General features: G+C 39.8%; 2 protein-coding genes across 2 annotated transcripts in view; one reads left to right on the top strand and one right to left on the bottom strand.

Moving 5' to 3' along the window:
- Positions 1-12529, bottom strand: part of LOC115770609 — a 31079-nt gene that overhangs the window by 7673 nt on the left and 10877 nt on the right. The window lies entirely within an intron of this gene.
- Positions 5820-6840, top strand: LOC115770591 (thioredoxin-related transmembrane protein 4-like). Its single transcript, XM_030715926.1, has 2 exons — positions 5820-6576; positions 6637-6840. The coding sequence occupies exons 1-2, from the start codon at positions 5857-5859 to the stop codon at positions 6667-6669; spliced, it is 753 nt and encodes a 250-aa protein (XP_030571786.1). The 5' UTR covers positions 5820-5856; the 3' UTR covers positions 6670-6840.

The raw sequence follows: 12529 nt of genomic DNA, 5'->3' as shown, positions 1-12529 counted from the left end.
GTATGTCCGCCCATATAAAGTACACATACTCTGATCTGGAGTCAGCACGTCCAACCTGGCTAGGACCCGAAGGGAAAACCTTGATAGCCTTCTTGAAACAGCAGGGCATGACGGCAACAGCACCTTCTCAATGTGGAAACTGACCAGAAACATTAAAAGGCAACCAATTTATAACTCCCCGATCAGGGATAGTTCTGGTCTCTGGCTCCGAGCGGACGAGGAAAAGGCCAATGCGTTTGCTGACCACCTGGAAGCGACTTTTACGCCCTTCCATTTCGCAGGTGTTGCACAGCGCCATAAAGTGGCTGCAACACTTGATGCGCCACTGCAGATGGCTCTCCCAATAAGGAGTATATCTCCCGCGAAAATCGAAGCACAGCTGAAAGCGCTCGAGCTGAAGAAGACCCCTGGACGAGACGAAATTAACAACAGAGCAGCCAAAGCGCTCCCACGCAAGGGTATCATGGCGCTAGAGTTAATTTTTTAATTCAATGCTCAATGCTCGACTTATGGAGCGCCTGGTCCCGGGCCACCAGTTTGGCATTAGGAAATCCATGAGACCCTGAGCAGGTCCACCGAGTAGTCAACCATATACTGGAGGCATTCGAAAAGTCTTCCTTGACGTAAAACAGGCGTTTGATAAGGTCTGGCACGACGGTCTTCTTTATAAAATCAAATCACAGCTACCATTTTTATTATAGGTGGCAAACACGATATTTTTAATATTTTTAATCACTTTCATTTGCATAATCAGGATACCAATCAGCGTTACTAACCAAAATTAAAGAAAGAAGGTAAGAGGGCAAGCAAATGGAACATATACAAAGTTCGAACATGCATATATCTTTCAATAGAAAACAAGTAACCACGTTTATAGCCTTTTACACATTTTCAAGAGGCTTGATCCTACAATAGAGACTGCTTTTTTATAGATATATATACAAACCTATCGAATTCCGTTGTCGACTTTGTTGGTACTGTCGGTTTCGTTGTCGTCGGCCTTGTCGTTGGCCTCGGTGGTGGGGGTCTGGGTGGCGATGGACTTGGCGGTGGTCTTGACGAGGGTTTAAAGAAATCAATGATTATTGGAAATAATGTTACACCTATGTATATGACCAAGGGCCACGCCCTATGTTCGACGTTTTGCATGGCATCATTTCTTCTTTTAAATAGATGTTTCTTTAATAATTTCTTTCAAGCTGATTGTGCCCATGATGACGACTTGGATGATGCTGTTGGTGGTCATCTGGTAAATTATGATTTTTCATTTTATTTCTGTGCCCTTCGACTGTTCTTCGTCGTAATTGTAACTTCGTTACAATTACAAGGAGTAATATTGCACAAGGAACTTTCATTTCTAGAAGTATGTCACAGTAACATGAATAAACTAGTGTGAAAACAATTTATAAGGCCAGAGACTGGTATAATTGGACGTAGCCTAATTCGAATTAGATATGGCTACTTGAGCAACACGGTCCCTAGTTAAACAAACATTTTTGAAAGATTTCATGCAAGGAAAATAAGTTATATAATAAACTCGTGTTATATTTTATTTTATACCCTTGCAGAGGTATTATAATTTTGCCGTAAAATGTGTATCGCATAGAAGGACACATCTCCGACCCCATAAAGTATACATATTCTTGATCAGCATCAACAGCCGAGTCGATAGAGCCATGTCCGTCTGCCTGTTTCTATCCGACGTTGTCCCTCAGTTTTAAATTCATCTTTATGAAACTTTGCAGAAGTCCCTCTTTCAGTTGCACGCAGCAGATATGTCAAAATCAGCTGGATCGGTACACTATATCTTATAGCTGCCATTGGAACGATCGGTCGAAAATTAAGTTGTTGTATGGAAAACGTTTTGTAATTCAAGATATTTTGATTAAACACGGCATTAAAAGATTTCACTATGCTTCATTTTGGCAAAATCGTATTTACACCGGACCGGATCGGTCGAAAACTAGGTTTTTGATTAAAAACCTTTTTTTTTTTATCAAGATATCTTGACCAAGCTCGGCAATAACTATTTTCCCGGTGCTTCTTAGATACGGGCAAAGCACTATAAGCATTATGAAAAGGTTGGGTCTGCAAGGGTATTAGATCTCGGCGTGCCGAAGATAGCCTTTCTTTCTCGTTTTTGTTATGTATTTGATAATAACGGTGTATTGCTTTTATGTAAATGTATGTTACAGGAGGTATGACCGCTCAAATAAAGTATATATGTTCATGATCAAGACAATATGCTTAGTCGATTTGGCCTTGTTTGTCTGTTTTTTCAAAGAACGCCCATCTGGATCACCCGCAGTAAGAATTTGTTTCTAATCATCAGTAAAGTGCCTCGTTACTGTGAAATCGAAGACTCCAGAACTTGGACTTTATGAGTAAGTCAGAAACCCCCGACTAGAGTACTCTAACTTCTTCTCTTACTTCTTTTCATATATTTTCTAATTAGCTATACCTAATCAGCTTATATAAATGTCTTGATTACAATTAGTTAGGGAGATTAATATTCAGATAATATATATATAGTACCTTAATAATAAATACAAATATCCCGAATATGTTGCCACATAAGATTTTAATTTTTGTCATATCCTTTCCATTTTATTTGTTTATTTATAAGCCAGTAATATGCTTTTAGTCGCTCCTCACTATGGTTTCGCTTTTTTAACAGATGTTTTGGCGTGGGTTCTTCTGGAATTATGATTCCGTCAGTACTCGGCCTTGAATGTATTTGGATGCGTTCTACTACTCTGTGGCAGTGTTCCGGATTCATGACAGCGCCTGAAGCCAAACTGGTTATTCGCGCCAGAGAGACTAGCATCGTCTATTACTGGCAACACTCTACACTGAAATGCTCTTTCGAGTATCTTGGTGAGCATTGGCAGTAAGCGTATTTATCCATTGCGCTGGAAAGTAACCGATTTCCATGCATCTGCTATATATTTTGGTAATAAAGGAGATACTTCTTTGAGGTAGTAGCTTTAATGCCATTGTATTTATACCATCATCGCCTGGCACAAGTTTCTCCTTCTTTAAAATGTAACATGATCATCACCTCACCAGAATTAAATAATTAAATCGAATTCAATTATTTAATCTAATTGTATGCGTTAAACATAAACAACATGCATAGTTTAAAATGTGTACCCTTTGCACATTCATTTCATATTTGCTGTCCATTTTGAGGCGGTCCGCCACTTTGTTTACCGTCTCCGGAATGGCGACTATGCCGATGCCGGCCACGTTGTGAGGTAGGCTGGCCCGAATGGTAGGCAGGTCCTTGAAACTATGCTGGTCTGGGACATTCAATTGATGAATGTGATTTGCAATTAGCCATACGTTTCCACTGCACTGCGGTTGCCGTTTGGGTGGCCTTTGGTTCATGGTGGGCTGTGCGTGGCTCTGTGTTCCGCTTTAATTAAAACGAAACCAAAATACGCGCTGCCGCATGTCTATCTGGAATAATGTTATTTGCCATTCTCACGTGTCAAATATTTTTGCTTTTTTTTTCGGTAGTGAATATAATTTTCGCCACTAATGGATGGCTGGCGTTATTATATTCAATACCCATTAAAAATGGTCGCAACAGAAGGGTATAATGTTTTTTTTTAATAAGTTTTGTATATTCTTCATTACCATTAACATCACCATCTATTATTCGCAATTTTTTATTTAGTGTTTGGGAAAAGTTTCAAGAATACAACCTTTTTACTAAAACAAAATACTTTAAACAAAATGCTATTGTAATTTATTTAATTAGATTCAATAATAAATGTAAATTGTTTTAAATAAATGTATTGCGTCGCAATGAAATTTATATGGATCGAGTGGGAAGATCAGCAGAATGAATCCTAACCAGGGCCTCGTAAGGGCACACTAAGCTCTCTTGCACTTTAGATAAAAATGTAATCTAGTAGGTGTCCATCAGTCTGGTCTTCTATTTTACTTATAGCGATCTATTGATATAATGCAGATCCTCAAATACAAAGGAAAATATTAAGTAAATTTCATTTTACGACAATACCCCGTTTCTTCTTCAAAAATATATTTTTGATTTGGTTTCTTTTAAATACAGAAAGCTTGAATGTTTGTTATGGCAGTTGGGTTCTGGGTACAGGGTATCAACCAGTCGGCGATCTAGGGCTACGCCGACTGGCCATTAATAGACAACGTGATATTTAATTGGTGGCGCTGGTATTTGCGCTTCTCCATCAAATTCTGGCAGAGTTTTTGTGAATCGATTGGCCGACGAATGGGACTCAGACATGAAAAGAACTCTGTTACGGGTTATATCACATTTTCCAACAAGGATCACAACATTCTGAGGTAACAGGTATATGTGAATCCTAGGTATTGCAAAAGGGTGGCAAAACTTTATAATGAATATACTTAAAAATATACCACATCACTGCGAAGTATCTTACTGTCTTTTTTTTATCATATATATTGCTTACGCTATTACCCAGAATGAAAATATACAAACAAATTATTGTAATAGGATCTCTCCGATCTGCTTGAATATAATCCTGGCCAACTTCAGCACTTGCCAGGCGCATGAGTAGCACTTAGGACAGCAAATATGAAATATGAATGTCTGGCCATAAATTAGCAAAACATATTTGTTCTCGATTTCTCGGCTGTCGACTGCAGCATTATTGGAATCCCGAAAAGAGACAGAGGGATCAACTGGCTGGAGCGGGAGGGGGATTAAAGCGCGCGCCAATTGCTGTGCGGGAAGCCTGGGAACCTTTATTTTTTCGGGTCTGCCATTAGACGGGTGCTATAAGCGCTCAAAATGGTCACGGACAATCGGAAAATTGAATCAACCCCTAAGGGCTAAACATAAAAGGACACAGGTGATGGCTGCAGGTTTAGCGCGCTTCTTGCAGCGTGGGAAACTGAGAAGGGCATCAAACACAAGATGAGTCCAAATTGCAGCCGAGCCACTGGCATGTGCAGAAAATCCATCATAACACTGACAATGCAGTCGGGAACAGCACCACAAACCTTGCTCAAACTACAATGCGGCAGCCCCTGGTCCGCAGGTCTTCGGCTAGGGTCAGTGGCTGGTTGCAGTTGACATAGGTCTATCTATTGCCAGATATCTCTCGCTCGCGCTACCTGGCCTCAGGTGTGTTCCTGCCTTTGCTTGCGTGCCAAACAGTCGTTGGCTCTCCAATTAGTTTGCCATGCGTGCCTAAGACCTTGCAGTTATTGATAGAACTTTCTGTTCTTCATTTGGATCGCAATACTAGTTTCAATCCTCTTTCCTTGTATTCGTTTCTTATTTTTGCAATCGGTAAATTCTGTGCTGCGACGTTTATCCAATTCCAAATTTACATGTTAAGCCTCTTAACAGTTGAATAAAACTGTTTTCAAGGTGAGAGTCCTTGCCATCTTATTAAGCTGTTCACTCGCGCGATCTGATTCTGTTTGTTTTGTGTATTTTATTGAAACGTATGTGACGAGAAGAAGGAGGCATTTCCGACCTCACCAACTATATATATTCTGTCATAATTAATAGCCTAGTCGATGTAGTGTGTCCGTCTGTCTATGAACGCGTCTATCTAAAAGCTAAGCCCTTCAATTTCGAAAGCTGCTGTTGAACTGGCAAATTTTATAGCAACAGCTTTGATGGATAGGCATAGGCATGGAATTTTACATTTTTATGATAAATGTTTTTCGGTTGGTTAACAAGATCTTTCTGTAATCAGGAGGCCTTGCTAAACGACTTAGCTTTGCTTCTCTTTCACAGCTTCTAGCAAAACGTGAGAGCTGCCATATTTATTGTGTATATATTTATTTAGCTTTTTTTTTTTTTGAAAACAAAAAACTATAATATTAAATATTATGAAAATCTGGTCATACTTTTGGTGCGCTGCGCTACTCTTGGCGTGCGGCGTTGGCAGCGAACTGCAGCAGTGCCTAACGAACGAGAATCCAAATAATGAACAATTTATATTGGATGAGAGCTCGTGGGAGCTGATGCTGCAGGGCGAGTGGATGATCGGCTTCTGTGTGCCGCTGATCATGGCCTGCATAAAATTTAATCGCGTATGGAGCAAGTTCGCACATGAGAAGCATCTGGAGAAGAGCGAAATGATTGTCGCCAGCATGAAACTGGAGTATTCGGAGACGGTGATCAGGCGATTCTCGCTGCAAGATCTGCCCACCATTTTGCATGTGAAAGATGGTGTATTCCGAAAGCTGCCGTTGGCTCAGACCGTTGATGAGCTCAAGGAGCTGGCGCTAACAAAATGGCAGGAAACAGAGCCAATGCCCTTCTGGCAGCATCCAAATGGTGTACTTATACAAGCCTATATACAATACATTCGTGCCATTGATAAGGTTTACCACACAACCTGGCTGGATACGGACTATGAGCATGCCACATGGCTAGTGCGCATTGGCCTTGCTCTCATTTTGGCCATGATTGTGACGGCCACCTGTGGCGTTTATACCTTTATACGGGACAAGCGACAAGCCCCAAAACGTGCCAAGAAACCGAAGAAGGAATCGGTACCAAATGACAAGAGCGTCGAAGGTCGTACTTCCTACAAGAAGGGGGCGGTAAAATAGACAAGTTACTTTCGACTGATTCTTAATCCTTGACACTGAAATTTTCAACAGAAGGAGGCTTCTTTTCTGCTATGTATTCATTAAAAACGGTTGGAATTTCCTTTCGTGCATCCAATACTTGACCAAAATTAGCCAACAACTAAATGATTTTTTTTTGTTTTCGTTTTTTCGACATAAGTAGTATATTTGCCTACACACCCAGTGTTAAAACTATAAATATAAAATCTGTATGGAAATGTTCATTCATTTCTCAATTGGAATCTGAAATTGCGCCTTGTTTTATATAGCCTAAGCCTCTATATTCAGGGTTCATCTGGCTGGCCATATGATCAACAGTCCAGAAAGTAAATACTTGTGGCAATCCTCATCTGCATCGTCCAACAAATGACATTGGACCCTGGCAGCGAAAACATTTGCATCAGATCTTTATAAGATTTTCAACTGATTAACTGAATATACACGAAGAATACTCTACTATTTGAAATTATCAAAAGTGGGTTTGTTAGATTGATTTTAACAATATCCTAAACTTATGATAATTATCTAGAGTTTTTAACGCTTTGTTACGGTAAGCAAATGCATGGATATTGAAAAGATTTTGGATATACAAAAATTGAGGTGGAATGAAATTTGAGTAAAAGTAAAGAAAAATGAAATAAAGTGGTCACAGAAACCAATTGTGAGCAACTTAATATTTTTATTTTGAGCACATCACACATATGTATATTTTATGGTAACTCAGACTCCAGTTGACACGGATTCTTTAGAGCGAGTTTCTGCTCCTTTTTGGCAGCTATGCGGGCCACGCCCCCTCGTAATTGCCAACAGGTAAGTAGTAGCTGTCACGATAGATGCGTGAGCCTGTAATCTTCATCAGATTGTGCTTAGTCCGAGTGCGCAATTAGCAATGTCTGCTGGCCTAGAGAGCTGCGTTTTTGAGCAGTTCCTTCCCCGATTTTGTATCTAGTTGACGCTGACGAATGAGCATTTTGCGTCTTGTGTTTAGTTACGGTATTTCATTTGTTTGCCCTGTCATGCGGTCTGCTGTCCGGTTATTAGACATAGATTAGCAGTAATTGCTTTTCTGAACAGATCTGAAAATTTCTATTGCAGGGTTTTGAGTTGCGTTTTGATTTTCATCATTTTCTGCCGACTTCTCCTGACTCTCTGCACTTCCCTTTTTAACTGTCGTCTCAAATCAGAATTATTATTCTTGGATTATATCAATCTGTTAATGATTAAATTGAACGATTAAGGACTTTATGTGGGCTTAAATGTATTCAGATGAAGCATAATAACCGACAGCTATATAATGCGATATTTATATCGTTATATATTTCTTTTTAGTAAAAAGTTAAATTCGGCTTTGAATAAATTCAAATAATTTTATTGTTGCTTCTGCTCTCTATATTCCTTAACTGCTAACTCGCAAAATTGTTAAAGTTTGCATTTTGCATTTGGCATTGTCGTAAATTAAGCAAATCGCGATAAGGCGTGGGGCAGGAAACGTACGCATCAGTTGCAACAACACAATTTGAGAATAAATTTGTAATTCAATAGGTTTAAACAACAGTTGTTGATGTGGCGAACCACATGATGATAATAATGATGATGATAGCTACGATGACGATGATAATGTTCAGAATGAAGCTTACGGACTGTTGCTAAATGACAATGCATTATTCATGTGCACAGCAGGACACAAGGCAAGGAGCTGGCGGACAAAACACAAAAGTGTAAATCACTTGAGATAAATGAAGATGTAATGCCAAAAGGCTGCACGTATTCGCCTTCCTGATCCTGATATAAAAGTCCTTTTCAGTTCTCAAGCAAAGTTTATGCCTTCCTTCTGCAGCAAATCGATGAAATCCCTTCAAAATTCACAATTGCATAACTTATTTATAAATTTGTGCCATTGTTTTGGGTCTCGATGTCAGCACTGATGTAAAATTCGATCAACTTTGCCACAAACTGAAAGTTTGCTGCGTGATGCGGTGTATTAATAATGAGGCCAAGCCTTAGATACAATAATTCTGCAAAATGAAAACTTTTATTTTTATATTCTTCTCGGTTTAATCAATATGAATGTATTTACAGAGTATCGTCTTGCCTTGGTTGAAAGTCCAACTAATTTAAAATAATGTCTGCCAAGTACAATTCGCTTCAGATGGAAGCGTATTTTTTTACGTTTCAATTTCAATTTTTGATTGAATTACAGAGAACAAGCAATTTAAAATACTCGTGTATACACGCAAATTTATTTATTTGGCTACAAAATGTATATATTTTGTTGGCTCTGGGGGCAGCTGCTGCTGCTGGAAAATCGGACCATTTGTCTTCCAAGTATCGATTTAAGGACTTTCAACTCGCAGTGGGACCAGCACAGAGCAGCGAACCCGATAGGTTTCAAAAGACTCGGGGGGGTTGTCCAACTCAGACGCACAAACGATTACCCAATTTCACGTGTTTAGATTGTAGTTCACGAAAAGGGTTGAGACCCAGCTCTGGCCCACTTTGGCCCGGTCTATTTGGTCTATTTGTGCTTTTCGCATTTTGATTGATTGCTGCCAGTTATAGCGCACAAATTGAATGACCAACTGCTGCTGCTCAGACCAGGCCCGTGGAGCCAGTCAAAAATGATAAATAGACCAAATGACCCATTTAACTGTTGCGTTACGTCTTGGCCCTGGGTCCTGGGTCTTGGGAGCTTGGGTACCCCATCTGCTCCTTTCTCATCTAGTCCTCGTAATTGAGTTTCTCTGATTGCCTTTGGGGCTATGGTCCACAATATTTAAAGAGGTTTTAGGCAAATGAGAAACGAACACACCTGCATGCCAATCCAAAAAAACACGAAGAACAGTTTAATCTTTTTATGCATGTTGTGTCTGTTCCGCATGAATGTCCTTTCTGTGAATCGATTGGCAATTGGATGCTTTTATTTTGCAAAGAGTATTCTAATGAACAGAAGATTATTGGCGACTTATCAACAAGAATCAGGTTTAGAATCCCAGACGAAGAGCATTATGGCCAGTGTTGGTTAAAAGCCATTGCAAAGGCTATATTGGCTATGTGAATAAAATGAAAGTATGTATGTATATAGCAGAAGGAAGCATTGCGGCACAAAGTATATATACATATATATTTCCGATCAGTCTTTAAAGCCTAGCCTGTCTTGGAACTAGAAAAGATAGACACGAAATTAAAATATTTTTTGTCATAGTTTGTGGATAGGCTGGCTCGTTTTAATATTATCAATAAATTTGGGAAATTGTTTTTCTCGAAAACTTGATTAGATCCGACTATGGATATCAAAGTTATTCAAGAACGTTTTTCCAATAGCTAAGTGAAAAGGGGACAAGGAGGGCAAACAAGAAGTAGAAGGGAGGATAGCTCACATGGGTAAATCGATTCTTTATTTTATAGATTGATGCAGAATAACAACTAGGTTAATCAAAAAGAACTATTTAGCAAAGTGATTGATAATAATTATGTAAATAAGCCAAACACATTTTAGGTTCGATATTCAGAATCTTCAGTTTTGAAATCAACGCGACAAATGATGATGATAAAGGTGCTGTTTGCCACAAAAAAAAGCACCACAATCGACCGTTTCAATTGTTGTTTTCCTGTGGAAAACCCGCAATTATCGCAACAGTCACATCAGTGGCCATGACAACACTCTCCGGGGTTCCGTGCCAGGGATCCTAAGTATGCAGCCATCCATCAGTCAGCTACATAAATGCAACAAAATGTTACTTTTTCCATTCAATTATTATTATTATTTCTTTTTTTTCCTACTACTCTACAGCCTTTGAGGACCTTTGCTTTTCCATGGCCATTGTTGCCTTTTACAAAAGGCACCAGGGGGAGAGCTCAATACTACTTATATTTTTTCGCATGCCCAAACGAAGGACGGCAATTATAGGGCCAAGGGACAGAGTCAGAGTGAAAGGGTTCTATGGGCATTAGCCGGCTTTATAGCGTACACACCATTAGCGAAATGCCAGAAAAACCGAGAGTGGAAGAGAGAGAGAGCGAGATATATGGAGCAAAAGAAAGGGTGATAGAGATTGAAAGGGGAACGGGAACCTTGGGACATACAAGCATAAACAGGAGCAGATAGAAGCAGCGACTGCCACCTTTGTTTGTTGGTCGTTTGCCTGCGGGAAGCAGGACAGGAACAGGAACCGGAACTGGTTCTAGAACTGGGAATGTTTTTTGTTTGGCTCGGTCTTGGCTGCTACGGTCTGTATCCCGCCCACCACTTCCGTGCCGTTGATGGCAAAGACTTTTAGCTAAAATGTCAATTGGGTAAAAATGTGCGTATTTTGCAAACAGAGGGCAAATACTTATGTAACATGCACACACACACACACACATGAGCTTACACATGTCTAGGTCAAAGCAAAAGAGCAAAGAGGGAAAGAAAAATAAAAAAGGAAGAAAATGAAAAGCTTTTGGCTAAATGAACCAACGACTGACTTGCTTGGGGGCGGCTGGCTCTGGTAATGGTAATGGTTGGGACAACTCCTGATAGTCGGCTAATAGAAATGCGTACATATTGACATAAAATTCCCGGGGGCATGATTCAATGATAACGCGGCAGCTGCTATTAGGATTGATATGCGATATTGGTCCCCGTATAAAGACCTACAACATTTGCTTACATTTTTCAAATGTACATGACAATCCCCACAGATAAGAGCCCATCAAAAGGGCTGATGCGTGTTCCGATCGCTGGCATGGAGTTGAATGGGAATACAAATGTTTTAACTAAAATACCCCCAATCGAACATCGACAATTGTTTAAACATTGGAGTATGAGTTAATTAAAGCAATTAATGTCGAATAATCAAGAATTTTTATTTTATTCCAATATTTCTGACTACTAGTCTTAAATACAGTACTCAATCTCAGATTTATTATAACCTTGTAAGGATTATTATAATTTTGTCATGATATGTGGAAGTAGGCGTCTTCTACCCCATAATTCTAGATACTCCCCATATTCTAGATCAATTAGCTTCCATAGGAATAATCGGTCGAAAATTGGGTTCCTGTACTCTCACAAATCTCTCTTTCGCAGATTTGTGAGAGTACAGGAATTTCTACAAAGCATAAAATCTTCGACGAGCCCAAGATATCCTTAGTTTTCCGTGTTTAATTGAGAATATTTTAGGTATATTTTGTGCTTCTTCCACATCAAACTTTGAACAGAAGCCGAGGCATTTACTCGTTCTGACATCTGATGCAGATAAAGGTATGAACTTTCGAAACGGAGCAGAGCTCTGAGCTCTGGACGTGAGGTTCAGGTTCACTTTGGTAGTGTTTACTCACGGACATACTTGGACTGCATATTTACCAGCACCAGGCGGCACTGCGTCCGTTTATCCAACTTGTCCATTGTAATTGCTACTTCTTTCTACTCGGGAGGGTGTGCGTGAGTGTGTGTGTGCGTGAGCGAGTGTGCGTGTATCTGTATGCTGTATGGCTATTTGGCCGGGGTTTTGCCGGCTCTTTGCATTGTTTGTTCGCATTGTTTCACGTGGGCGAGGTGCACGTAGTTGGCATAGTTCGTATTCAAGTCAGGAACTCCTCTCGATTCTTTGGCCCTCATGCAAAACGCACAAAAGTGCGCACTATGTCCTTTTGCCAGAGGATATTCCTGCAGCTACTGCTCCTAATACTTTCCCGGTTCCTGCTCCCACTCACATTTTGCGCCTGCTTCTCAACACAATGCGATGCATTGTTTGCACGGCTCGCACTGGGCTCTAGTTTTAAACACGTTTACAAAGAACTCTGCTCGGATTCTCTTTTGAAATGTACACGTTGAAACAGTGTTTTTTCGCCTTTTTTTATTTGATTTGTCTACAGGCTGACGATGATATGTGTGCATTGAATAGAACAAAAATGGGCTGTAAAATTTCTTATATTGTGGTCCAAA

The sequence above is a fragment of the Drosophila novamexicana genome, unplaced genomic scaffold (genome assembly GCF_003285875.2).
Source record: "Drosophila novamexicana strain 15010-1031.04,08,12 unplaced genomic scaffold, DnovRS2.1 tig00000009-arrow-pilon, whole genome shotgun sequence".
Classification (NCBI taxonomy): domain Eukaryota; kingdom Metazoa; phylum Arthropoda; class Insecta; order Diptera; family Drosophilidae; genus Drosophila; species Drosophila novamexicana.
Note: the sequence above shows the minus strand (reverse complement) of the source record. Positions and strands in the feature narration are given on the sequence as shown.